At 45.2% G+C, this 26,949-nt stretch overlaps 8 protein-coding genes across 9 annotated transcripts; 5 read left to right on the top strand and 3 right to left on the bottom strand.

The window, feature by feature from the left end:
- The first annotated feature begins 221 nt into the window (after positions 1-221).
- TrAFT101_007451 (uncharacterized protein) lies at positions 222-5,251 on the top strand. 2 transcript variants are annotated; one of them, XM_024910214.2, is made up of 9 exons: positions 222-637; positions 713-904; positions 963-3,257; positions 3,311-3,748; positions 3,806-4,052; positions 4,120-4,370; positions 4,441-4,669; positions 4,745-4,977; positions 5,066-5,251. In XM_024910214.2, the coding sequence occupies exons 1-8, from the start codon at positions 557-559 to the stop codon at positions 4,969-4,971; spliced, it is 3,960 nt and encodes a 1,319-aa protein (XP_024756346.1). In that variant the 5' UTR covers positions 222-556; the 3' UTR covers positions 4,972-4,977; positions 5,066-5,251. The 2 variants fall into 2 exon arrangements, with proteins under 2 accessions (XP_024756346.1, XP_065984163.1); XM_066128049.1 differs by having other exon boundaries at positions 713-3,257; positions 4,745-5,251.
- Positions 5,052-7,274, bottom strand: VEL2 (Velvet complex subunit 2). Its single transcript, XM_024901124.2, has 6 exons — positions 6,512-7,274; positions 6,400-6,454; positions 6,259-6,338; positions 5,935-6,188; positions 5,547-5,865; positions 5,052-5,497 (listed from the first exon to the last, which is right to left on the bottom strand). Exons 1-6 carry the CDS (start codon positions 7,111-7,113, stop codon positions 5,242-5,244), a joined length of 1,566 nt encoding a protein of 521 aa, XP_024756345.2. The 5' UTR covers positions 7,114-7,274; the 3' UTR covers positions 5,052-5,241.
- A 477-nt stretch (positions 7,275-7,751) lies between these two features.
- Positions 7,752-9,178, bottom strand: TrAFT101_007453 (uncharacterized protein). Its single transcript, XM_024905516.2, has 2 exons — positions 8,597-9,178; positions 7,752-8,537 (listed from the first exon to the last, which is right to left on the bottom strand). Exons 1-2 carry the CDS (start codon positions 9,077-9,079, stop codon positions 8,037-8,039), a joined length of 984 nt encoding a protein of 327 aa, XP_024756344.1. The 5' UTR covers positions 9,080-9,178; the 3' UTR covers positions 7,752-8,036.
- Positions 9,179-9,924: 746 nt separating this feature from the next.
- TrAFT101_007454 (uncharacterized protein) lies at positions 9,925-13,009 on the top strand. Its single transcript, XM_024901114.2, has 2 exons — positions 9,925-11,955; positions 12,076-13,009. The coding sequence occupies exons 1-2, from the start codon at positions 10,021-10,023 to the stop codon at positions 12,418-12,420; spliced, it is 2,280 nt and encodes a 759-aa protein (XP_024756343.2). The 5' UTR covers positions 9,925-10,020; the 3' UTR covers positions 12,421-13,009.
- A 366-nt stretch (positions 13,010-13,375) lies between these two features.
- On the top strand, positions 13,376-15,184 carry HIS1 (ATP phosphoribosyltransferase (ATP-PRTase) (ATP-PRT)). The gene is made up of 4 exons (XM_024910213.2): positions 13,376-13,704; positions 13,830-13,864; positions 13,965-14,486; positions 14,605-15,184. The coding sequence occupies exons 1-4, from the start codon at positions 13,688-13,690 to the stop codon at positions 14,970-14,972; spliced, it is 942 nt and encodes a 313-aa protein (XP_024756342.1). The 5' UTR covers positions 13,376-13,687; the 3' UTR covers positions 14,973-15,184.
- TrAFT101_007456 (uncharacterized protein) lies at positions 15,058-21,869 on the bottom strand. Its single transcript, XM_024902787.2, has 5 exons — positions 20,146-21,869; positions 17,726-20,092; positions 15,903-17,668; positions 15,750-15,839; positions 15,058-15,676 (listed from the first exon to the last, which is right to left on the bottom strand). Exons 1-5 carry the CDS (start codon positions 21,718-21,720, stop codon positions 15,196-15,198), a joined length of 6,279 nt encoding a protein of 2,092 aa, XP_024756341.1. The 5' UTR covers positions 21,721-21,869; the 3' UTR covers positions 15,058-15,195.
- A 636-nt stretch (positions 21,870-22,505) lies between these two features.
- Positions 22,506-22,844, top strand: TrAFT101_007457 (uncharacterized protein; the record flags this gene model as incomplete). The annotated part of the gene is made up of 2 exons (XM_024901076.1): positions 22,506-22,687; positions 22,739-22,844. The coding sequence occupies 2 exons, from the start codon at positions 22,506-22,508 to the stop codon at positions 22,842-22,844; spliced, it is 288 nt and encodes a 95-aa protein (XP_024756340.1).
- Positions 22,845-23,161: 317 nt separating this feature from the next.
- Positions 23,162-25,733, top strand: TrAFT101_007458 (uncharacterized protein; the record flags this gene model as incomplete). Its single annotated transcript, XM_066128050.1, has 7 exons — positions 23,162-23,444; positions 23,520-23,752; positions 23,808-23,820; positions 24,394-24,416; positions 24,464-24,893; positions 24,945-25,654; positions 25,722-25,733. The coding sequence occupies 7 exons, from the start codon at positions 23,162-23,164 to the stop codon at positions 25,731-25,733; spliced, it is 1,704 nt and encodes a 567-aa protein (XP_065984164.1).
- Between the last annotated feature and the right edge of the window lie 1,216 nt (positions 25,734-26,949).

Raw genomic sequence — 26,949 nt, forward strand, 5'->3', positions numbered from 1 at the left:
GATTTGAGATTAGTCCAGCCTCGGCCCGGAGACATACTACTAAATGAGCATGTACAGAGTACGCAGTAGCGCCTTAGCTAATGACCTCCTGTCTATCGTAAATCTACCGGCAAAACTAGGTACCCTTTTCCAAATTATTTGGTTCTCAGTACAAGTTTAATTTATACCTAACCAATACTCACGATGTTGTTCCTCCTACGAAGTGATATGAACGCAGAAACAGACCATTCACGAGGCCTCTAGTTAAAGAAGCATTACATGCCTATCAGCTTCGTGTTTCATTCCAATACTAATGATTATTATATTAAACTGCATGAAAGTAACATGTGTTTTGAGTCGGCCCTTATAAGGACTGACTGACCTGTAGAGTTCGAAATAAGCCTTAGTGGCTTGCTGATAGCTGAATGCGCTAAGCTCCGCTGCTAATTTACCACAACGTCATTTGATCTCACTTACATACAAGCTTCAACATTATCATGCTTATCGCCATTTCATCTCTCGAACTTCAATCTGGACAACCTTCCGCTGGCCTGCTGGATTTCCGTCATCCAGTAGCATGAGCGTCGTCCTGCCGGGTAAGCCGCAGTCAAGACTTCAAGGTCTGGCTATTGGTTATTGGAACAACCTACACTTGAATGTAAGGCCACCCTCGTCTGCGACGCACGAAGCTCGACCTTACACGAGCCTACCATATGCTGATACTACTGTGTAGGCATACATCACTGGAAATGCATTTACCATTCTTGACGGACTACAAACCATTCTTCAGACCATATACGACGAAAATGACGAACCGCTAGAGGCGATAGCCATCGACGAGTTAACGGGCAAGATAGCTACAAGCACGGCAACGCAAGTTCGAGTCTACAAACCACTTGGAGGTCTACAGGAGGATGCTTTAAAGGTCACATCACCCAGGCCGTTTGCAGCTTTTGTGATTATTCGAGCTCACATGTTAGTAGTGGGCACTGCAACTTACCTTTGACATCCCTCGCGACGACTCAGAAACAGCATGCGCATTGTCTTGGGGCAGCTCAGAGGAGCTCTTAGTTGCTGGCGACTACTTGTCTCTGTTCTGCACAGGGGAGCACTCAGGCCGATCCTGGGAACAGTTACTTCCCAGCCCTGCCAAGATAGCCGCGCTGTCATACGACTCGGCTTATATTGCATCTGTCGGTCATCATGATTACCTGGCCAAAGTCTGGCGCCGTTTGACGTATGGCTCCGACGATGTTCGATTTGATTTGGCCTACCTTCCTCACCCAGATGTCGTTACGAACATCAGATGGCGCAAACCGTTCCACGTCGAACAAGCGACGGGCAATGTTTTATATACGAGCTGCCTAGATGGTTACGTACGTGTGTGGATTCCAACCGACACGCTACAAGGCTGGCAATGGCACCTCTGGGGTAAAATTGACATTACTGAGTCAATACCGAACGATGTCTCTCAACAGGAACCATGGCTGGCCTGCATCATCGATGGGCGGGATTTCACTGCTTCCGTGGAGAGGGCCATCGAGCAACGAATGGCAGATGATAGCAGCACTGATGATGTAGCACTAGACCACTTGGTAGCTATTGCAAATCGGAGTCCCGAGATATGTCTCGCTATGAACCGATCCGGGTTTTTAACGGCTTGGGCTCTGGAAAACGTTGGTAGCACCTCGACCGACGACCGCCAAATCTTCAATATCGCTCAAACAATATCACCAGGGTTAGAGAATCTATCTAGCCTTCTACATCCGGATGATATTTCGCATGTGCAAATTGAGACGTATTGCAATCGGAAAACTGGACAGCTGCGGATACTGCTGCACATCTTCGACGGCAGGATAGCTATATTTGAATGCAGTGCAGCAGATTTGTTTGATCCTACGGCTAATGATAAGCGATTGCTACTCCATTCAGTATGGTCCGGGCATTCTGCTTCGATCAAGAAAATAGTGCGCAATTTTAGCGGTCGAGCAGTGGTGTCGAGAACAAGCCATGGTGAGACCATCGTTTGGGAACATTCGCCGACGAATCCCGTCGGGTCCTCACATTGCGCTCTTGATTTCAGTCGCCGTAGCATTATTCCGGAGACTGGACATATCCATCGCATTTGCGTCCTTCGTAAAGGCCGCTTCGTCGTCTTCCTCAGAAAAACTGTCATCTCACTATGGGACTGCCGACATGAAAGGGGGATCAGCCTTGCCCAGAGTACGTATGAGGCGCCGGGGGATCCTCTTTGTCTCATCATTTTGCCCAAGCCGCAAGATGCTGATTATAGGACTGCGCATATTGCCATGATAACGTCCAAAGGGCGTGGCATTGTCTGGGAGCTCAGCCTTCCAAACTATGCAAAGGATTCAGCAACTACTTTGGATGTCGGTTTCAAGGAATTTAGCCAGGTTAACCTCAAGTCTGCTGATGATTTGAAGTATGTGCTTCCTGTTGATCCTGCTGGTTCTGGACCTATATCATCTGGCTTCCTGGATATTTTTGCCCGTGATATCGCCATGTCCTGTACGCAAACCGGCCGGATTGGCCTCTGGACTGCTCGTGTCGATTTAGAACGCAGAAAAGTCGATTGGTTATTAACATGTAGTACTGAGACAGGATTTGCAGATCCATCACTAGCTAGCGGCAGCATGCTCAAAAAGGCTGCAATAGTAAAGTCGGATAGGTCGAGGCTTGCCATATGGGATGTTGGCGGAGCTCGTCTTGAGTTTGACCAAGACTATCAGCTACAAGATTCAATTCAAGACTTGGATTGGACTTCAACTCCTGACGCTCAATCCATATTAGCGGTTGGCTTCCAATATCGTGTCCTCCTCCTATCACAAATGAGATTCGACTACTTGAACAAGGGCGCTGCCTGGATACCAATCCGTGAGATTAGTATTCGTGAGCTGACACCTCATCCAATCGGAGATTCAACTTGGCTAGATAATGGCTATTTGCTTATTGGGGCCGGCAATCAGCTGTTCGTCCATGACCGACGGGTTACTGCCGAAGAATCCCTTACTACTGACCTTAGACTGCCTCATCTTCAAGATGGCACATGGGATCTCTTTGAAGCAGTACAGAGATTTAACGGCCCCCTCCCCGTTTTTCACCCTCAGTTCCTAAGTCAATGTATCCTCGCAGGAAGGAATGAGCTTGTGCGACGAATCCTTGTGGAACTTCATAAAACATTGAAATTCCTCGTGCCAGGAGAATCTGTGGATAACTACCTTGGAATAGAGTTGGAAGAATTTTATCAACCAACCTCCGTATGAATATTTCACTCTATATTTATAATCCCATTTGCTAACTGGAGGCTTAGGAGAATGCCAATCGAGCATTTCACACAGGTTTCGATTTTTCAGACAAAGCCACCAATGGAGAAGATACTGAAGTCTTTACCGAAGAAATTGCGACATCCATTAACGAGAAGCTCACTCGGCTAGGTGTCCCCCAACTCTCTGGTCATGAGCAGATTCAGCTAGTAGATATGATCGAATGTGTAGCATTGGTTGAGCGAGAGCGCCGATCTATAGACGAGAACGGGGCTCGCTTTATGCTTTTCTTCCGGCAGCACGCGCTTCGTAAAGGACGCACCAATGAGATACAGCTTTCTTGGAGAGAGATCAACTGGGCATACCACTCCGAAAGTCAAGACATTCTCGCTGATTTCGTGTCTCGACAGAACCATAACGTTATGTTATGGGAGCACGCTCGCGAGAGCGGTATTTTTATGTGGCTTACCGACACACAACACTTGGTTTGTAGATCAGTTCAAAGAGTGTGAGCAGAACAAAGATATTAACTTTTTGGATAGCAACGACAATTCGAAGCGGTTGCCAGAAACGAATATACCAAGGATGGAAACAGAAACCCAGTGAACTGTAGCTTGTTCTACATTGCGCTTCGCAAGAAAGCAGTACTTCAGGGGCTTTGGCGTATGGCCGGCGGTGATAAAGAACAAATCACGACTCAGCGGTTCTTGGCTCATGACTTTGAGGAGGCAAGATGGCGTACAGCGGCATTGAAAAATGCATATGCTCTTCTTAGCAAGCGACGATTTAGTATGTTGAAGTCATTGAAATCCTATTAAAACACAACGTTTTTGGTTCTAATGTTCGCAAACAATAGAGTACGCAGCAGCTTTCTTTTTATTAGCTGACCGGTTGGAAGACGCGGTCGAGGTCTGTCTCCGGCAGTTAAAAGATTTACAGCTGGCCATTGCAATCACTCGCGTTTATGAGGGCAATGACGGCCCTGTGCTGCGAAAAGTGCTGCAGGAAGAAGTCCTCACAGTGGCATCGCATGAGGGCAATCGCTGGCTTGCATCTTGGGCCTTTTGGATGCTGGGCAGAAAAGATATGGCTGTGAGGGCGCTAGCTGTGAGTATTGCCGCCTTAAATCCCACCCTTTTTCAAATAAACCAGTGAAGAATGCTGACGGATATACCAGACCCCTATATATACTCTCCTTGAAACGCCTTCCTCACCTGACTTGAAGTCTCGATCGTTCTTAGCCGACGATCCTGCTCTAGTCGTTCTCTATTCCCAGCTGCGACAGCAAACACTACAGACGCTACGAGGCGCATCCAAAGTGTCGCCCAAAGTAGAATGGGAATTTGTTCTTCACAGCGCAAAGCTCTATGATCGTATGGGCTGCGATCTCCTTGGTCTTAGCTTAGGTATGCATTCTTGAACCTGTGATCCTTTTTTTTTTTTCTCAATGAACAGAAAAGCTAATAGAGTCTTATTCATAGTTCGTACATGGGAGTTCCAAAAACAGACAACGCCTAGAATAGGAGGCGATATAAACCCATTGGCGCTCTTGAGGCGAAGAAGCTCACTCGTCGTCAACGACCTTCACACGTCTGAGTTACACGCCAAGATATTGGCCGAGCGTGAACAGGTTAAGCATCCTGTAGCGCCACCCTCAACTTTTCATGAGCCAGATGCTGCGTCATTGCTTGATAGTTTTGGCTTATAGAGAACCGTATGTATGTATATATAATATATGTTCTGACACATAAATGTATTTCTACGTGATAGAATCACAGATCATGTCTAATTTACGCATTCAGTAGTTCTAAAAGGGTTGGTTAGTATGCTATAGTTGAGAGCTTCTTAGGCCATAAGCTAGTCTTTTCCTGTTAAATCTTTCTCATGTTGAACATTCTACATTGCCACCAACATTGTGTTCAGGTTTAATAACCGTAGTAATGAAGTGAACAGGCTTCCTCATATTATAAATAAAATTCTAGTCTCCGTAGTCATCTTCTCCATCTCCTCCCTTGAGATTTGCATCCTTTCGTATCGGGATTTTGATACCTTGCGCAGCAAAGGCCTTGCTCAATGGCGTACTCTCGCAAACCCCAGGAAATTTCTTGGCAGAATAAACATTAAATACGTCGCTAAAGCAGGACGCCAATATCGGAGCCCTCCCAGTGTTTACCCTTGAGCCATTCTGCGACATTCCCCCGCGCGCGGCAACATTGACAAAGGAGAATCTTAAGCTGCCCAGACAATTAGCACCTCTACTTGTATGAATTAGAACCGACTTACCGAAATGGGCCTTCTGTTCTGACACTCAAATCTTGCAAGACAAACCAAATGCCTATACGCTCCTCTGTATCAGCTAGACGAAAAGCGCTTGCAGCTAAGCTTCCGATAAGGTTTCGTGTGAACATGCCCTGAGGCTGCCCACCCACCACAGCCATTCTCGTTAGGGAGGTCTGATCTGGCAGATATCCTCTAAAAGATGTAACGCTCGCCTGCGTTCCCGGAGGACCGCCTGCGTCTGAGCGAAAGGGTTGGGACTGGTGCTGTGGGAAATACTGCTGTGGTGGGCCATATGAGCCGCCAGGTGGATATGTTGAAGAGGCTGCCATTTCAAACGAAATTGATTAGCCGTGGCTGCTTCATGGTGAATATTTAATTAAACAATTATTACCTTGTGTGTAGTTAGGCTGAGGCTGATAATCCGAGGAGTAGCCCCCATTTTGCGGCGGAGGGTAGGCTGCGTCCCGGCTCGGAGGAAGGCTGCTTTGTCCATAGGCTGACTGGGGGCTCTCTCCCATATATTGATATGGTGCTGTGGAGGAGATTGATGGACTGCTGGTGGACGAACGAACAAGGTTGACTTCTCGTGTGCCGTCTTCGTTCCAGAGATCAACATTAAGTACAAACATAGAAAAATCAATGTCACTGTTGACAGATTAGCATTCTTGACCCAATGCAAGAACGAAGATATTCGGCGGCGTTAAAGTACACGTACTTGCTGTCTATCTCTTTCCCCGTAGCTATGTCGGTGACAACAAGCCGCACACAGGGTGGTGGTGTTATTGGTCGTCGGTCCTACAGGGCCATTAGTGGTCTGTTAACAGTGCACTCTGCTTTTTGGAAAGGTAAATACTACTTTGTCTCCAAAGCCACACATGCGGGCTCGTCGAGGTTGTTGGGCAACATCAAGGCTTGGGAGACTATATTAGCTTGACCTAGTCACTGAGGGCAGTATAGAGGCAACCCACTGATATCTGCGACCTGTCGCCTCGTCTACTTTTGAAAAGGGAATCAGCATGTTCGCTGTCCCGATTTGTTGCGATTCGGAATGAATCAAGGTGCTGGCAGGCATGCTTGTGAATATTTCATGAGGCCTATGCGGATGATCAAGGAGACGCTGAGGTTGATCCTTGTGTTCGCCAGCATAATGTTGCTGATTCAAATGGCTGGGCTCAGATGGGTCTGGCCGCGGTGGTGGCAAGGCATTGTGCTGGACATGCTGCGAGTGAGGAGGCGGCGCCGGCGCCGGCGCCGGCGGATGCGTGTCGTAGGGAGCTTGAAGAGGAGGCAGCTGCTGTTCTCGGTCTGGATGCGGCGGCTGGTGATACGGGAAATGGTGAGGCTGAGAGTGAAGGTGTGGTGGAGGAGCTTGGTTCGGGATCGGAGAATGGGCAGCACTGTGTGGATGGCGTAGTGACGGCTGCGGCTGGTGGTGATGATAGAGATGATCTAGAGCCGCCGAATTGGAGGCGGAGCTTGGAGGTGCGATTGGAGGCATTGCCAGCGTAGAGCCATGACCTCCGATGGGCATCTGCCGGGGCGCATCAGAAGAGCCATAGGCTGAATTCATGATTTCACGACGTCCAAGTCGGATGGTCCAGCATAACCTGTGGATATCTCTGGATGAAGTGACAGACAGAGCATCCAAGTCAGGTAGGGGTGCAGGACTCTAGTGCGCTGCCTAAACTATAAGCGGGATAGCGATCCCGACGGAGATGATCCCCCAGGTGGCCTCGCTATGATGGATGTGATAAAGATGGAAAAAGATTTAAGTGGGAACTGGCCCGCTGGGTCTTATAAAGGTGCTGCTAGCAGTAATACCTAGTATGACTCCTAGTATTACATAAGACTGCGTTAGCAATCTGAATAATACTAGCGTATACATATAGGACAGTAATATATACAATAAATAGTAGTTTATTTGCTTTATTTAAATATTTTTTTTTCTTAATATAAAAACTAATATTTAACTAATACTTATTTTCAATTTTAATACTTTATTTTAAGAAAAATTGCTAGTTATTTAATAAATAATAATAATCTTATATTTTAGTATTAATTTATAGCAAGCTAGTAATGGCTCAGTACCGTGCCTTATTTGTTTATAGGCAGTTTTATTAAAACAACTAGGATCCGCTCAGTAGCATAGCGGAAGCTTACCGGCCTCCTAGCATATGTGTATTATTTATCTTTTATAGAATAATCCTTGTAAAGAAGGTCTTGTATTTTATAAGCTCCCGCAGGGGGAGAAATAGGTTCGTTTATATTCATACATGAGCGTGAAGTAGTTAAACAGTGACAAGTCCTATATAGCAATTAAAACCCGATACTAAAATAGACCCCGCAAATAGCACTAGCAAATATTATACCCGCAACCTCCTAGGTCGCCTGACTGCGCCGCGTTGCCCACCCAATAAGCTCTATACCCTTCTAAATGACAACATCACGAGCACCATAGTCTAACCAAGGCAGATCATCATACTTCTCAAAATTTCAAGACGTCGCCTGTTTCCGATGTTGCAGCCCCGTGCCCATAGACACTCCAGAAGCAACCGAAGATAAGTCGACTTCGACCTCTGTAGCGCTAGTATGCTCTTCATTTGGCTTAAATCGCTTGAGAACTGCCCGTATCATCATGATAAACCAGTAGAAGTTGAGGGTATTGAGGGTGATATTTGATGCGAGATATGACACTGCAATCCAAGTCGGGACGGTGGATTCTGAAGTCGCATACTGCATGACGAGCGATTGGGAGAATGCCTTTGTAGGGTGGGCGTTGACGGCGGCCCACATGTCTCTGAAGACGCAAAAGGACTGGAAGGTACCGTAGATGAGTCGGGCAGAGAAGAAAGTGAAGAGCAGGAGAATGCCGTTATAAAGCTGTGCGCTAGAGCCAGTCATGTTGACCTTGTCAAAGAACCAGTGAACATTCAGGAAGGGCGTGGATAGTTCCCATAGAATGAAGACGCATCCATAATAGTTCACAAGAGGCCGCTACCCAGAAAGTTAGTATGGGTCAAATAGATTATGACATTTCTGGAGGTGCAACATACAAAACCAAGTGTATAGACCAGCAGAGCTGCGATCGCGTGCGCCAAAGTCCCGAGCCCAAAGACATCCAGATTAGTGCTGGTCACGTACAGATCCCATACGAAATAACCAGCTGCCAATGCCTGGACCATGCCTGCAGCGCCAGTGTAGCCCCATATTCTCTCTTCCGAATCCATGTTCTTTCTCTCTTGGTCTACTATCATAACCCAAATGGCGATGACGTTGATCAGCGTGCTCTGGATAAATGACACGACATGTGCATCCCAGTTCAGTCGTCTTTTTCGAGACAGCTTCAAGTAGTGCTGAGGCGCTATTAATCGCGACAGCAGTGGTGAAATCGGCCAGAAGATGATTGAATAGAAGACGGCGGACAGGAGGACTTCGTGAACGTGGTCCGGTAGCGAGGGAAGGTCGAAGCGGTCACACCAGGGCCGCACCAGCTCGGACAGCCATGGTATTGGCGGAATGAAGAAAGGGTCCTTCATTCTGTAGAATATTCTCGAATTTGTTGCAAGATCACAAAAGGAAGGGCGTCCGTACAGAATAAAGAAACATGAAGATGACGTGCAAAGAAGAAGGGAAGGGATCTTTAGGGGCTGAAGGCAGCGATGTTATAGGGAGGGGTTGGTTCCTTTGTTCTCAACAAATTATTCAGATAAGCGATAGCATAAGTCATGTTCGTCATATGGCACATCCAAATTAGGTTCTATAATAGTGCCGAGGTATATAGTACTTACGGAGTAGTATTGTTAGTGGACGTTGGTGCCATTTGACGGGATCACTTGGCGGTAGCAGCAGCACGCTGCAGGCATGGACGCGCATGCCAAGTTCCAGATACTGGCAGCTTGTAGATTGGTATTGCCTTTCCTACTACCTGTAGGTACCTACCGTACTACTAGGTAGTGAATTGCGCAAATGGAATTCAAGAGATCTTTCTCTTTTATTGGGAGAGAAACCTGTAATCCCACTTTCTACCTATCTATAATTATTTAATGAAATAGACATGCCCTGTATACCTACTATCTAAGTACTTCGTATTTGGCTGGCATCATAATCTGTTGTTGTCCTTGTACAATACGGAGTACCTACCTATTTTTACGCGTCAAGCTGCGTTGCTGACTTACACATCACATTGGGGCGGGCTGCTAATGTGTACCGTTCCGTACCTGAAGTACAGGGGGGGCATCCCTTACTCTTTCAGGACGCTGGCCAATACCGGCTAGGTACTTCGTACCTGCTCATAGTACCTGTAATGCGCCAGATGAAGGGAGACCTGAGCCCACTGCATTATTAGGACCCAGCAGCTAGAAGTGAGTTAGCACACGGCCATCCGTGCTGGCTGCGGCTACTTGTTTATCGTCACCCTGTTTCATAGGGAGTCCGCCCGCCATCCCCAAGGAGCATCTTGTGCTCCTTGACCGTCAAGATGAATGGGGACCTGAGCCTCTCCCAGGCGCTCGGAGGGCTACGAATAGCCAACCCAGACGACTCTGATACCACTGATGCTGTCAATGCTCCAACCAGCCAAGACGAATTGAGACCGGCCGCACCACCAACGCTTGTCGTGCCAGGCGCTGGCCCTGTTGAGCCAGCTCCCGCTCCAGCTGCCCATAATCAGCTGGACGTTCCTCATGCTCAGCCTCCACGCATTCTACACTCCTCGGACGGCCTGAGGCCAGACGGCCCCGATGCAGCAGCAGCGCCTGGCTTTGTGTCCTCTGGCCCAGCGTCACAATATCCCCGCCGGGTGCCGAGCCAAAGGTCGTCTCCTCATTTCCAACAAGAACCTCAACCCGTGATTTCTCGACAGCCCTCTCAGCGAGATGGCTCCTCTACCAAGCCCCAAGGATTTGCAGGAGATGCCCCCGTTCCGACGACCAGCGAAGAGTGGAAAGACCGCGGTGCTGCCGTCAGCGTACGCCGGGAGCTCGATAAGAGCGGCCGTCCTGTCGTTCGGCAGGTCAAAAAAGGAGTTCGAGATTTTTCCTTTGGCCGGATTCTTGGGGAGGGTTCATACAGCACCGTATATTTAGCAACCGACCGCCAAACACTCAAAGAATACGCCATCAAGGTTTTGGAAAAGAGACACATCATCAAGGAGAAAAAAATCAAGTATGTCAATATCGAAAAGAACACATTAAACCGCCTAACGGAGCATCCTGGCATTGTTCGTCTCTACTACACGTTTCAAGACGAGACATCGCTTTACTATGTACTCGATTTATGCAACGGCGGCGAGTTACTAGGCGTGTTGAAGAGAACCGGCACCTTTGATGTCGAATGCACACGATACTACGGGGCTCAGATCCTCGACGCAATAGACTACATGCACTCCCGAGGCGTTATACATCGAGACCTGAAGCCAGAGAATGTGCTGCTTGACAATCAAATGCACGTCAAGATCACGGATTTCGGCACTGCTAGGCTTCTCCCCGACCCTCGAATCGCACAGGATACAAAAGCTGATGGAGGCGATGGGCCAGATTCGGATAGTCGGAACGGCGATGATGGCCGAGCCGCCTCTTTTGTCGGAACGGCTGAGTACGTAAGCCCTGAATTGCTCACGCACAAGAATGCTTGCAAGGCTAGTGACCTGTGGGCTTTTGGCTGTATCATCTACCAGTTACTGGCCGGACGGCCGCCTTTCAAGGCTGGAAGCGAATATTTGACTTTCCAGAAGATTGTCAATCTGGAATATGAGTTTCCGCAAGGGTTTCCTCCTCCGGCAAGAGACTTGGTCGAACGATTGCTCGTCCTTGACCCTGCTAGGAGACTTACTATTGAGCACATCAAGAACCATGAGTTCTTCAGTGGGCAGCAGTTTGGGAGATTCCTATGGAGGTCCAAAGCTCCACGACTGCGACCCTACGTCCCTCCAACCCCGGAGCCAAACATCATCCAACTCAACAATTTCTCGGCAAACCCTAGCTCGAATACTCGAGCACAGCCATCAAGTAATACGCCCGGCGGCTCATCAAATGGTACTAGCCGACCTGCCCGCATCATCACAGAATTACCACCCCCAACACAACTAGACATTGAATGGTCACCTGTGCTTACAAAAACCAACGAACGTATTTTGAAGCTCGGGGATTTGATGGTAGTTTCTACGCCAATACCCAACGGATCTCATGGAAAGGGATCCGATGAGGGCCATAGGAAACTGGCTCGATTCTTTGGCGGAAGTACAACAAAGAAACGACAGAGACTTGTAATGGTCACTTCAAGCGGCCGCATTTTGCTAGCTCCAGCCGGGGGTGAAGAAAAGAGAGCAAAACAGGAGCTGTCACTTTTGGCTCCTGACACAACGTGGAAACCTCATCAAGACGCTAAGGGCCAGCACGTATGGTGTCTCGATACGGTAAGTTCTCTCGATGAATTTTTTTTCTTCCACCTCCCTTTTTTTCCGTTTTTTTTTTTTTTTTTTCGTTCTATATATATTGTGTTTGTGTGGCAGTCAGGATACTTACAAACTTTACAGGGTGGTCAACATTTTACCTTTGAAGAAACGAAATCATCGTCTAGCTCAGGAGGCGATCTTGCGTTTGCTGAAGAGTGGATTGAAAGCCTAGAGAGAGCCAGAGACATGGCACTGTCCCAGACTTTAACAGCTGATAGCGCATTTGGCGAGATATCCTCGACGGTATCAACGCCATCCAGCACTTTAGTTGGCAGAGGGAATGGCTCTGACGGCTTCTCCGCCAGCGATCGATCTGCACGTGGTCATTTGACCAAAGGCCAGGCAAACGTCGAGGATCCCACACCGGCAAAAAGGAATCGCTTCAGCAAAAGACAATCGCGCAATGGGCTAGGACCTGCATTTTAAATACACGCAAAGGATGCTAGGGAAGCCAAGGGCAATGGAAGAGTTGTCGATTCCTTGAGCAATGACTTCAGGCATTCTCACTTCAGGTACGGTTTTATCATGCTATACTGCGTATAATGTCAACTTGAAGAACGCGGCATATCATTTAAACTATTCTTTTTTCGTTTTTCAGAGCGAAACCAGTCGCAGCGCATCTGTCTTTTCTTATTTATTGTTTTCTCTCTTGAACATTGGATGGTAGAATGGGTATGGCGAAGAGCTCACTGCGTTGCAGCAAAAATGTTATAGCTGGGATTCCCAGCATTGTTTTATTGCCTTTTCTCGTCATTAATCGCTTGGGAGGCTCTCTTTTCCAGGTCAAGTTAACCAAGATCGCCGTTTCACCTGTATGGCGTCTTTTTTTTTTCTTAATTATTTATTTTTTTAAAAACAAAAGATGTAGACCTGGCATAGTAGACGGCGCGACATTCCTTGGGGGGGGAAGGGACACAATATAAATAAATACTAAGCGAGGATAAATCGAGGTATGTTTGCCTGTAGTATATAAGTTTTAGTCCTGATTTAATATACAAAGTAATGAACGTTGCACGTTGCGATAATTGAAATATCGGTGTTAACATTATTATTGTTGCTGTGACTTTCCAGTATTCGACCTCTATCCCCTTCTTTCTTGTCCAAGTTGAGTCTTGAATATTCCCGGCCTCGTGAAACAGGTTCCAAGTTTACTATTGCAGTTCCTGGCAGCGCCTGACCAATGGCACTTGACGGCTACGTCTCGTGTCGCCTTGTCCTAAAATAGCCTGCCGATGGCCTAAATACCGCTAACAGATGCAGCGTCATGTCATCAGACACAGGACGGAATGCCGCCAGTGCCAGTGCCGGCACGGAACACAGCAGACTAACCAGCCAAGTACCTACCGCTCTTACTAGGCGACTTACTGGATAGGCGTAGCACCAGCACCAGCACCAGCAGCTTTTCTTTGGCCCTGCGAGGCTTTAAAAAAAAATCAAGTCGCGCCGCAACCGGAGGCTTGAAATCCAAAGTTTGTCATATCTGCAGAAAATACTCTTAGCGCTTTGGGTGGTGGGAACAAAAGAATAACATGGCTGCTAATGAGAGATCGGGCCCGATATGACTCGAACGCAGCTTGAGAGTCCCACCTACCTCTGTGACTACTTTTCCACCTCGTCGTCCGATTTTAAAGTGTCAATTGGCGATATCGTTTCTTTGATTTGCATCTGCCTGTAGTCAACCATCGTCGCAACAATGGATCTCGTCAACAAGTAAGCCAATGACAGCTATTATAGCAATTTTTTAATCACCCTCTATCTCTTTCTTTCGTTGTTCCTTCTTCTCTTTTTATAGTGAGTGACGCGCAACAATTTGCTGATTCTCTTGCCTGCCTCAGTCTCGAAGGACGCCTGCTCTTTGCGGTACCAAAAAGTTAGTCTTCGGCTGCACACACCCTGCCAATTGCTTCTGCATCAATCAAACCCCCCAAGACAAATGCCTTGTTGCTGACCAGCCGCTCGTGCCGCCACAGAGGGCCGACTGAACCAAGCTGCGTTGAATCTCCTAGAGGGCGCCGATATCCAGTTTCGCCGCGAGAACCGCCTCGACATCGCCCTTGTCAAGAACCTCCCCATAGCCCTCATCTTCCTGCCCGCTGCGGACATCCCCACGTTTGTCGGCCAGGGCCGCGTTGACCTTGGCATTACGGGATGGGACCAGGTCAAGGAGCACGATGCTGCCGTCAAGGCCGCCGCCAGCGAGGATCCTTCTTCGCCAGTCTCGGGCAGCGAGATGGTTATGGAGCTGGAGTTTGGCGCATGCAAGCTCCAAGTTCAGGTCCCCAAGAAGGGACAATACGCCACCAGCACAGACCTGATCGGCCGCACCATTGGCACGAGTTTCGTCAGCCTGACTGAAGAGTATTTTGCCCAGCTGGAGGCACAGTCCAGCGGAGCTGCGCCTCAGAAACTGCGAACCAAGATCATCGAACTGAGCGGTAGTGTTGAGGCAGCTTGTGCGCTAGGCGTCGCCGATGGCATCGTGGATCTTGTTGGTAAGCCGCTTCTATTTCCAGTAACTACGCTTTACTCTGCATGTTGTTGTGTAAAAAAAAAAAAAGAAGAAAAGAAGAAAGAAAGAACCTTCCGAACCTGGCAACTAACTCTGCGTAGAATCGGGAGAGACCATGAGAGCTGCGGGACTCAAGGCCATCGACACGGTTGTCGAGTCGGTGGCTGTCCTCATCAAGTCTCGCTCACCGTCTAAGCCGGACCTGGTAGACCTCATTGCGGCACGTATCCGTGGTGTCATCACTGCCCAGCGATATGTTTTGTGCCAATACAACATTGAGCGGTCGAGCATCGCTGCGGCTACGAAGATCACGCCGGGAAAGCGTGCTCCCACAATCACATCACTAGATAATGGCTGGGTTGCTATGAGCTCAATGGTCGAAAAGAAGAAGATTGCGCTCGTCATGGATGACTTGAAGCGAGTGGGAGCTCAGGATATTCTGGTCCTGGACATCCACAACACACGATAACTAAGTAATGGGAAATGGTAATTGCATAAAAAGGAAAGATAAAAAAGCGTTAAAATTAAATGGGAAACGGAGGAGAGTACCAAAAGGCGTCATGGCATTAGATTCATAATTGCTGGCCAAAACTAAATACACACAAACAAATATATTTTGTTCCGAGCCACGTTCTTTAGTATTCCATTCAATTCATTCTATATAACTGGCCAAAAGTGTAGGCGGTCTAAATCTAGGGTAAGTCGTCATAGCGATAAGAGCTTCTATCCGTAGCGCGCAAAGTCGTACTGCGTCGAATGCTATCAATCCATACCGAGCCGTCTAGCATGTCCTGAACCGAAGCCAGGTTGCTACCATCTGCCGGGCGTTCAAGCTCTGCTGCTGTAGCTTCCTGGATATCAGGCGTTTCAAGTTCGAAGCTGAAAGTTGAAGAGCCCCTGGGCTCCTCGTTTGCCGTTAGTGACGAGCGAGGCAAGCCAAGGGGGTGACTTTGCGAAGTGGTGCCTGATATCGTGTTGCCGTGCCAGCTTAGCTTTCTTTGTTCATCCGCGCCAGTATCAACACCAAGTTGTCGCATCTTCACTTCGGCATCTCCAGACATAAGGCCATCGTCATCTTCAACTAGGATGTCTGGGATTCTAAGCTGCGGGATTGTTGTCATGCGAGAGGCTCTCTTTCGCTCCATATGCTCCTTAAACTTGCGCGAGTAATACCTAAGCCAATCTAGTCAGTCCACTGCCGCAGGCAATAAGTATGTTCAAAATGTATAGTCACTGTGCCACTTACAGCGTATCAAAGAAGCCCTGCACGATTCGCCGCCGTATACCTTCGTCAACACGTTGCAGACGTGCACGGCGCCGCAAAAATTCCTCGAGTCTAGTATTCGTTAGCGAAACTGAACTTTGTCGTAATGAATGAAAGGTAAGTAGTAAGAATCACTTTAAGCTCTTGCTATCGTTTATGATGTTGTAGTGAGCAAGGATCATTAAAACATCGGTAAAGGCAATTCCCTTATCAGGGTCTGCGCTTACGAGAACTTCCTCGTAGAATATATTAAACCGATGGCGCCGTTTGCGAATTTTCTTGATGTCCAACTGAGACAGTCTTTCGTTCAGCCGACTAATGTCAACGTCGTTGAGCGCAGCTGTTGAGACGATGGAAGTATGGCGAGAAACTCTTGTATCTTCCCGCACATCCTCCAAGATTTGCCGAACAGAATCCTCTGCTTCGTAAATCCGCATTTGAAAAACTCCGGACAGCTCACCAAGGAGGCGTGGAAAGGCCTCTTTTGTGATATAGCCAGTCCCGGCGGGGTCAACGCTTCGCCAGGCCTCCTTGAATCGTCGAATCTCATCCCGATCAACAACGGCCATCCCAGACGAACGCTGGTAAACATAGCTGAAGCTCTCAAAAATAAGTGAAACGAACAAATTCACAAAGATGTACATGCTAACAATATTCCAGGCGATAAATAAGAATCTAGCCCATGGTTTGCTGCCACAGTCGCTGTCAAAGAAGTCATCAGTCTCAACGCAGAGAGGAGATTCAATCCCAGCGTAATCCTCCATGATTTGGTTCCACCCTTCTCCCAGGCTCATTCTAAATAAGAATATTAGAGCCATTGGAACGGTCCTAAAGTTGATGTAACTTCCCTCGTTGTCACCAAAGCGAGTTAGGCTAAAGGTTTGCGTCATCGCAATAGCAAAGACAAGGAAAAAAACAAACCAGGTGGCCAAGAGGTTGCTGATGACCGGCAGACTTGCTGCAGCTGTCTTAAACAGTTGATCTAACGCATCGTTCCTCGGAATAAGCAGAAGAACGATAGCAACCAAAAATATTTTGTGAAGCTGCACATATGTATCGGCTCCAGTGTCTGCAATTAGTAGTGCAAGTGTAGCAATAAAGGCACCCGATACAGCTACTAGAGAGTAGAGGTCCCAAGAACTCCGCCTAAAACGCGTCCAACCCAGACCTACTATCCTAATCGTGATGTTGGTGATGTATATCAGAATGAAGAGCAAGAATACGTATTCTCGGGTTGTCGTCCACCACGATGGCTCATTGTTGAATTCCGCTACTAACAAGAGCAGATGCAAAACCAGAACAACCGTAACCGCCTGGTACCATTTCCCCCTTTTTTCAATGGCTCTCTTATGGCACCATTTTTTCCATTTGTTTTCTGAATCGTCGTATGAGCTTTTCGATGGTGAGATGTGACGCAATAGCTTTCGCAGCTCAAGCCACGATCGCTGCTCTGCTGTGAGAAACGCAACCCCAGTCTGCTCGGTATAATTTCTCATGAACACGGAGATGAAGAGCGTAAGAATAAAGACAGTGGCTAAGAGGTTGAAGACAACAAAAAACATTGCGTTCCCCTGGTTTGCTAGGTTTTGCGGCTGCATGCCGAGGCCTGTAATCGCCTGAGCTGCGAAAGAAACGTCTACCCATCCTTCTTGGCTGACAATTTGGAACAGCGTGAAAAGCGACGAGCCAAAATCATCAAATCCAAAGTACGGATTCGACGCCACCCTTGGGGCCAGCATCGGCCAGTCGTTAGAATAAGGGGTGCTGTTGAATTCGCCGAAGCACTGCGTTAGAGTTGAGATGTTATCGCCAGAATCATTGCAAGATACCAGTAATCCATTAAACAGGTTTAGTCCGTAAATAGCAAACGGGATCAAGAGAGATATAGACACAAACGCAGCCTAAAATCGTGTTAGCAGTCTCCAGCAAAAGTAGCCGAGTAGAAAATATGTTCATACACCTAAGAGTTTCCACCATCCGACAATAATCAGTGAGTGGAACGTATCACGGGCGCTGTCGCTCACGTTCAGTAGCCGGAGTGCTCGAAGCGCCTTGAAAGCACCCAATGCTCTTGAGATGCCGCCATCGTCAATCAACAGTGTTACGACATTAATCCAAAGAGTTATTAACACAACTGCGTCAATTATGCCCCATGAGCTGCGTAGGAATGCATTGGGCGTCCATAAAAGGCCATCTGCAATTATCTTGACGGCTGCTTCGAGCGTAAATATCACAGCAAAGGCCAGGTCTGTCCAGATATACCATTGAGTGACAGTGGATGGATGCTGCTCTCGATATTCCTTCTGATAGAGCGGAGTTGTAACGCAAGCTAAAACAACCATTGCAAACACTGACGCGTAGATAAAGCTGGATATCGAATACCAAGCTATCTTATTAGGTTCAACCCCGTCAAAGCGTTCGAGACCCCTGGCTGGGCCTACAAGTCTTTGGCAGAGGCGTCTGAGGCGGCTGTTGGGGGGGAATATGTATAGCGACGTATTATATCGAGGATTCTGAGCGAGATAATCTCGCTGAGCTTTCCGGCGAGCTGACGTTGCTGATACTGCCTGTCGGGCCATTTGCCGAGGATCCAAAGTGCCATTGGGGCCGTCGAAGCGAAGATTTGAGTAAAATGGATTAGGCCCGCTCTTATTAAACCGATCCCATATCTTCTTTAAGAAGCCCGGCTTGCCGTCTCCCATCAGATTTGTGGTGCTCCGTTGTGGTCGATTTCTATGATCTGGGTTAAGACGGAGAGGGTCAGCCACTTCGTCGTCTAAGAACTCCTGTACCACAGTGTCTTTGAGAAGCATTTCCATCATGCCCGGGCCATAGTCTAATGGGTCCTTCCGTCGGCGAGATTTTCCAAAGCTGAAGATCGTAGACAGCGTGAGGTTATTGGATGTACGCCCAAGTTCCTTCCTCTGCAGAAAAGCCTTCACTTGCTCTAAACGTTTCTCATCCTCCGACACATCAAAATTTTCTTGAATAACAGCAATAAACATGTTGATCAAGATAAAGAATGCTAAGATAAACCACCCTATCAGGAATATTGCACCAATCCAAGCGGTTTTCAGTGCTTTTGTATAAGAAGTGACAGAGTATAGAATAGCAGTCCAGTTCTCGCTCGAGAGTATTTGGTACATGCCGAGAAAAGAGTTGAAAACGGTGTTAAATGAGATGCGATTTAGGTTTCCATCGTCATAAACGGGTATTTGCCCTCTGAACAGCTGTGCAGCCAAGATTGCCACCAAAAAGGTCATTAAAAATACAAACAGCATGAGATTACCAATACCAGCCGCACTGCCAAGCACCAAAAGTATGAGCTTTCGCGTCACGGGTATTGCCAAGACAAGTCGGTACGCTCGGAGAACTTGAAAGACAGTCAGCCAGGCATACACCCGGGAATTGTGGATTGCTGGTATGAGGATAACAGAATCGATTATAGCCAAAGCCAGATCAAAAATATTCCGCCAGCTTCGATGAAACACGCTCCAATAGGCCACAATTCGGATGACGATTTCAACGTCAAGTAGTATAGTAGCAACGATCTCAGCTGCATCGATATATCTTCTCCGAGACTCCGACATGGATGCGCTACGGCACGCTTCACTAAGTAAAGCGAAGGCGACCACAAGCAACCAAAAAAGTGATGTCTTTTTATACAGTTGCTGAGCAGGTGAAACTTTTCGTTTACGCTCGTCTGTATGTGGCTGGGCGGATGGCTCCGCTTCGACAGTAAAAGCACTCGATTTGCTTTCTTCACGAATGACCTGAAATGATGAGGTAATGACGGCTATTAGGAGGTTGGTTAACCACAACATCATAATCATGATGGCAGCCCCAAAGAACAAAGCCGCCTGAGGATAATCTGAGTTCATAGTATAGTACATGAGGTCGGAGAATGTGTTGGCACTCATTAGGACGAATACCAACTCAAGAGATTGGACAATGTTGTCAAAGTTAACTGTCCCATTATAAGGGTTCTCTTGTTGCAGACATATTGACCCTCTGGGGCACAGGTATCCTTTTCCTTCGGTAGTGCCCTTGACTAGATTTTCTAGGGATCCTGCAGCACTGAACTTCACCCAGGGTAGTGTGGCTCCAGTCACATTATCTAGGTAGCCACCACAGAATTGCATGCTGTTAGTAAAAGAGGCCGTGAGATTACCCGGATCCAATGGATCCAACCAAACACACTGTCGACTCAGACTTGATTTAAAACTCTGTATGCCGATAATGGCAAAAAGGAGCCAAAAGAAGCTGATAAGAAACGCTACACGAACAAGAAGAGGGGCTGCCTTTTTCAAACTTCTCAAGATAATCTATGGTATATAAGCATGGCATCATACCGGGTTAATGTAAGGATAATACTTACCGCAGTGCCGTGAGTAAGAGCCAGTAACCTCAAAATACGGAGACAACTGAGCATTTGAAAGAGGTAGAAGTGGTGTCGATTCTCAGTGCCAGTCATAGCCAGCACAAAAGTAATCCAGAAAGAGACAACAGCAACAAAATCTAGACGATTAAATGAATGCCGCAGGAAGGCTCGGCGTGCTAACTGGAACCGTTGCTGGTCCTCAACAGTCTTGGGGCCAGTTTGCTGCCCCTGCATTAGAGTTGTAAACGATCGGGCGAAGGCTGGGGCCTGAGGCTGGGCAGACCGAATTCTCTTAGTAGACCTTTGCCTCTGTGGTTGAAAGATGGACTTGTATCGATCGGCAACCGCTGCTCGAATGCCCCTCTTGCGATCAATGGTACTATACTCTTCTGCATTCAATATGAAACCAGACACCACAATCCTAGCAATAATCTCGAGTGTGAATATAATGAAGAGCGCAAGCATTGTCCAATCTATCGGTCTGTTACCCCATTGCTCGGGGCGCGCATTTCCGGGGCTGAAAACATCCGGCCAAGATTCTACAGCAAGTAGAATTGTTTGGGAAACAATAAGTATAAGTATAAAAGGCTCAGTATAGGGATTAACAAGTAAGTCACACATCCATAATCTAAATCGACTTTCTGGAGAAAATATTCCCAATGAGTTTCCTCTGAGGGGATTAGTAGCCTTTGTGCGAGCTGGTGAAGGTAATCGACTTGGAATCTCAGTAGTTAAAAAAACATTCTGAGCGGCTTTCTCTGCCGGAGATGAAGTCGCTCGAGAATAGTACGGCTCATCGGCATACGTTGACAGTGTTGGATTGGGCCGTCTTTCACTTAACGAGTCGCGAGACCGGGAGCGATAGCGAGAGGAGCGTTGGTCAGCAACATCCGACTCCCCGCTTAGATTCACAACTCTTTGTGACATGGCCCTAACAATTGATCCGGCGCGCTGGAAAGCTCCAGCTGTAGAAGCCGATCGCGATAAGCGAAAATCGCCGGGATCTAACGTTAGGCCATAGCTTTGGTGACCGCCAGGTGAGTAACCAAGATTGGAACGGTTCCCAAGACCTTTTCCTTCATGGTCTCGAATTGGATTGCTATCAAGGTCGCGGACAGTTTGAAAACTCTCCCTACCATGGAGTCCATGGTCGTCTCCAGGAGGAGAGCCAGAAATCGGTTGAACTCCCGCTGTGAGTGGAACTCTATCAGAATCTGCATAATAGGGATTGGTCGACTCCTCAATATATTGTAACCCTCCATCGAACGAGTGATAGGAATCTGGAGGAAAGCGTGGAGATTGTGTCAATGGCGGAGGAATATCAGGAGGAAGCGCTGCCTGCAGTGCCGTGGGATCTATATGAGACTCGAAACTAATGCGATCATGAGGAGAGCTATACGAAGTGTGCCAGTAGGACGACAGGCCCGGTCCACCAACTGTTCTAGTCGTAGATTCATCGCCGGCACGTTGCTGGGAGTTGCCAAGCCCATTTTGGTAGTCTCGAGAACTGGTAGCGGGTAAATCTATTGGCGGCGGGCGCGCCGTGCGGTCGTCTGGCAACTCGGAGGACATTGTTGCAGCCTTCCCAGCTTTCGAGGCAATATAGGTGATAATTATAGCAAGGACTAGACATCACGGATAGAGCTTCACAGCTAACATCCTCGCAGGGGAAGCATAGACAGCAGTTACTATAGGTACCGGTATCGTATGAGTATTACATGAAACGCAACAGTGCTTTCAAGGGAAAGAATCATCTTACCTACATAAATTGTATAATAGCTACCTATAGGGAATAGTCATACGTCAACTTGTTAAGTATTTTATGGAGAATGGAGGCGTATAGTGTAGCGAGACAGTTTCATCTTCACAGCCACATTAGTACTCTATACTTTATCTGTATAATATTAAAAATATACTAAAAGTTTATTTTAAAAAAAAGTATAAATCAATTTTTAAATATTAGAACTCTTATATTTTCTATTACAAATATAATAATTAAATATTATAATTATATTATATTATTTTAATGGCTTTTATATATAATTATATATTTTTAAAATATATATTTAAATTAATACTCTTAAGTTATAAATATTATAATTATAATTATTATAATTATATTAAAACACATTTAATTATATTTTTTAATTATATAATATTTTAATAAAATAAAAAAAAATATACTTGTATGTAATCTATAGAGTAGGTAGTATATATAGCTACTGCACTAATGCAAGAGACAGTGGCCGTTGCCACTTATCTTATACCCGTTGACCCGCCTAGGAGCCCCATTCCTAACGTCGACCAATACAACATACAGCTCCAACACTCAACATCTACCTACTCTCTACGCCAATATGAGGTGCCTGTGGTTTATCGCGGCTTTAAGTCTTTTCCATTTAGGGTTCGCCGTTGATCAGAAGAAGTCAGCTATCATTTGGTTTGATAACCCAGATACCCCTGCCGCTATTATGAACCAGGTCAAGGACAGTATTTTGAAAGCTGGAGGTAAAATCACACATACATACACTATCATCAAGTACGTTTCTCCGGTTCGCAGAGTTCGAATTCGCCGTTGACTTTATTATAGTGGGTTTGCCGTAATCGCACCAGCAAATGCGCTCGCCTCTGTCCAAACATTAGGCGTAGAGCACTCGATTCGCGTGGAAGAAGACGAGACAGTATCATCTCTATAAGTCATAATGCAAGTATTATCAAACAGGTGTACTACATACAATAGCGATGGATACAAGTGAGTGTTATTAAAGGCTTATAATTAATTAATACAATAATTGAAATTCACTACATACTCTAATATGATAATTTTATTATATATCAATGGGTTTGGTTTATGTCTGGGCAATGTACCCTGCTATATTGACAAGCGAACAGGGAAGGCGCATTATACCTGCTTCCTTTGATCCATCATTGGTAGCTAGCACCCAACCCTTCCACTTTACCCATCCAAAGGTCTCCAAACCTAGGACAACCGTCGCCGACGAGGTAATCCAAAATGGATGCTACAGTGGGCACCGCGTCTGATGAAGAAGCTGGGCTCCCTTATCTCAGCGAGTCGATCCTGGCCATCGATGTCAAAGATCGGAGCACCTTAGGATGCAGCGTCTTCTGCACTACAGACGGCGTCTTGAAGATAGGAGCTGACATCTCTATGGCGGGCGAAGATGTGGTGGAGCAATTTCTCAGCTATGCGCAACCAACCACGATTCTGGTTTCACGGCGAGTCCCAGAATCAACCTTTGCCTTCATTGAAAAGCATGCTGGGAGGATTATCAAAGGTGCGGTTTCTATGCATGGTCCGCATCTCTTATGGCCAGTCTGTTTCCGTTACTTACGGTAATGTGAGCTAGAAGTTACTTTACGCCTGGTGTCTCCCTCTGACTTCTCTCACACATTTGCCTGTGAAGAATTATCATCACTCGATACTCATGGGATCTGCTCGTTCCGAACTACATCATCTGCCAATGTGGATGGGCAATGTGTTAAGAGTAGTATCCAGGCTCTGCAGGAACATGACCGTCAAGAACCTCAGTGCATGAAGCTAGTCCGTTGCAGCTCTTTAATTGACCTCGACAACATTTCATCCGTAAGTATTCAGACATTTGGTATCCAGTGCCTAGATGAGTGCTTAGATAAAACAGTTGAGCTGCGCCGGTGCCGTTCTCATATACCTACACCGACGGCGGTCACTCGTATCTCCATCTAGCAATTCTAGCATGGGGTATATGTTTAATGTGAGATCCGTTACACTATTCACCTTGTCAGACTATGTTTTCATCAGTGAAGAGTCTAGACTCTCCCTACAAATCATCAATCACGAGTCACACCCAAATAGTCAGACTTGGAGTGTCGACTCCAAAAGTTCAGTTGAAAAGGAGAATATCTCTATTTATGGTTTATTCCATCCGCTAGCCTCCACACCGCAGGGTCGGTCTCACCTGCGATACATGTTCCTAAGGCCAATTTCGAATCTTGATATCCTCTCCGAGAGGCACCAAACGATTTCACTGCTCCTCCAGCCCAGCAATGAGGAGAAGAAGAAACGTGCTGTTGCTATTTTACGGAAGATGGGCAACGTATCACATGCAATCGCTCATCTCCATAAGGGAATTAGCTCACCGTCTTCCCACGGGGCGTTCAATATTAGTGTATAGGGTACACTAAGAAGATTCGTATCTCAATCGCTTGAATTGAGAGAAGTGGCGATTGCGTTCTCTTCTAATGCAGACCAGAGTAACATTATCAATAAGGTAGGACTCTTGATTCATCTCAGGCACCAGTTCTAATATGCCTCCAGATAATCGACAGAATCGTCCCGGTATCTCTTACTCTGGTGGGCGACATGATCAACAGAGCCATCAACTTTAATGAAACCAAGTCCCAGCAGTATTGTTCAGTTATGCCTGGCGTGGATACCGAATTGGATGCGTTAAAACGACAATACGACGGCATGAGTAGCTTCTTGACAGCAGTCGTCAACCGTGTTGCTGAAGATTTGCCAGTGTGGGCACGTCAATACATCCAATCATGCGTGTTCCTTCCCCAGCTTGGGTTTTTAACCGTAGTTGAGCAGGAGTCTCAGCTAGGAAACGACATATTTAATGGGGGAAGTGTAAATGATAACTCATGGAAGAAGTCTTTCACTCACAACGGGACGGCCTATTATAAAAACCGTCATATGGAAGATTTGGACAGATATTACGGGGATATGTACTCCAAGATAAGTGGTAAGTTCCATGACGCCTTACGTAACCACGGTTATGCTAATATTCAGCCAGATAAGGAAGTTGAGGTGATGCAAAAGCTGGCTTCAAATGTCATTGTTCACGAGAAAGCTCTCTTGGAAGCTGCAGACTTATGTGGAGAATTTGATGCACTTCTAGCTCTTGCGATCGGCGCTGCAAAGTATGACTGGCATGCTCCCCAGATGACAGCTGCCAATGTCATTCATATCAAGGGTGGGAGGCACCCACTCCAAGAGCTACTGGTGCCATCATTTGTGCCAAATGACTGTTTTATTGGGGATGAGGGTATGGCCCCAGGACGAGGGACTCAAGCACTGGTTCTGACTGGCCCAAATCAATCGGGAAAAAGCGTTTACATTAAGCAGGTTGCCGTAATTGTTTATCTTGCGCACATCGGAAGCTTTGTGCCCGCTGAAGCAGCTCTTATCGGCACTGTGGATAAAATATTGACTCGGATGCCGTCGCGAGAAAGCGTTTCCCGCATAGGGAGCACATTTGCACTAGATCTCAAACAAGTCTTCCAAGCCATGAAATACTCTACATCGCGAAGCCTGGTTCTTATGGATGAGTTTGGAAATGGGACTGCGGCTGATGGCGGTGCTGGAATGTTTACAGCAATGCTGGACTATTTCCTTTCTCCCGCAACAGCAATACCAAAACTATTGGTTGCTACACATTTCCATGAAGTGTTTTCACATGGCTATTTAAACCAGCATAAGCAGCTCTCCTTAATGCACATGGAAGTGAGGAGCGACATAAACGCTGCCGATGCAGAAGATAAAGTCACGTACTTATTTAAGCTAAGTAAAGGTTGTGGCTTGATGAGTTTAGGAAGCCAATGTGCCGTGTTAAATGGAATACCTGAAGATATAATTAACCGCGCCCAAGTAATAGGGGAAATAATAAGTCAAGATAAAGACTTAAGTTATAGTCAAGTATATTCCTTTTATAATACAGAAAGCTTAGTATATATGAAAAGTATTATAAATATATTTATAGACTTAAATTTAAGTTTATATAATATATATATAAATAACTTTTTAAAAAATTTAAAATAATATAAAAAATATAAATTTTTAATTTTTAATTATTTAATAATAATAATAATAATAATAATAATAATAATAATAATAATAATAATAATAATAATAATAATAATAATAATAATAATAATAATAATAATAATAATAATAATAATAATAATAATAATAATAATAATAATAATAATAATAATAATATAATTATTTAAAAAAAAATTTAAAAATAAATAAACTATTATTAATTATATATTTTATTAAAAATATAACTATTTAAAAAAAATATTATTATTTTAATTATTTTATTATATTTTTATTTATTAATTATATTATAAATTATTTTTAATTTTTTAATTTTATTTTAATTTAAAAATATTTAAATTTTTTATTTACTTAAAATTCAAAATATTTAAATATTTTATTTACTTAAAGTTAATTATAAAGTTAAATAATATTAATTATATATATTATTATATTTAATAATAAGTCCTACTATTTAGACTGTAGAAGATTCCTATTTAAACTGTAGTGGCCTGTGCATTAGAATTTTCTATAGTATTAATTAATTTTAAGAATTAATTTAATAACAATAAAAATTTTAAAAAATATTTTAAAAAATAGTATAATATCCTTTATTAAATAAACTATATAATATATTTTTTTTATATTTATATAATTAAAAATAGCTATACTATTTAAGCTTAAAAAATTAAATTTTAAAATAGAATTTTTTTAATAGTTTTTTAATTTTATAAACTAAATTTTTTATATAAGGTTTTTATTTATATAAATTATATAAAAAGTTTTAATACATTTATTTTAACTTATATATAGCTATTAAAATCTATAGTTAAAGTTTTTATAAGTTTATTAGCTTAATAATTAATTAAAATTAATATAAAAAAAAGAATTATATAAATTAAAAAAAGCTTTATTTATATATAATTTTTAAAGATTTTTTTATAATTTATTTAACTATAATATACCTATATAAAAACCTT

Source organism: Trichoderma asperellum, chromosome 4 (genome assembly GCF_020647865.1).
Source record: "Trichoderma asperellum chromosome 4, complete sequence".
In the NCBI taxonomy this organism is placed as follows: domain Eukaryota; kingdom Fungi; phylum Ascomycota; class Sordariomycetes; order Hypocreales; family Hypocreaceae; genus Trichoderma; species Trichoderma asperellum.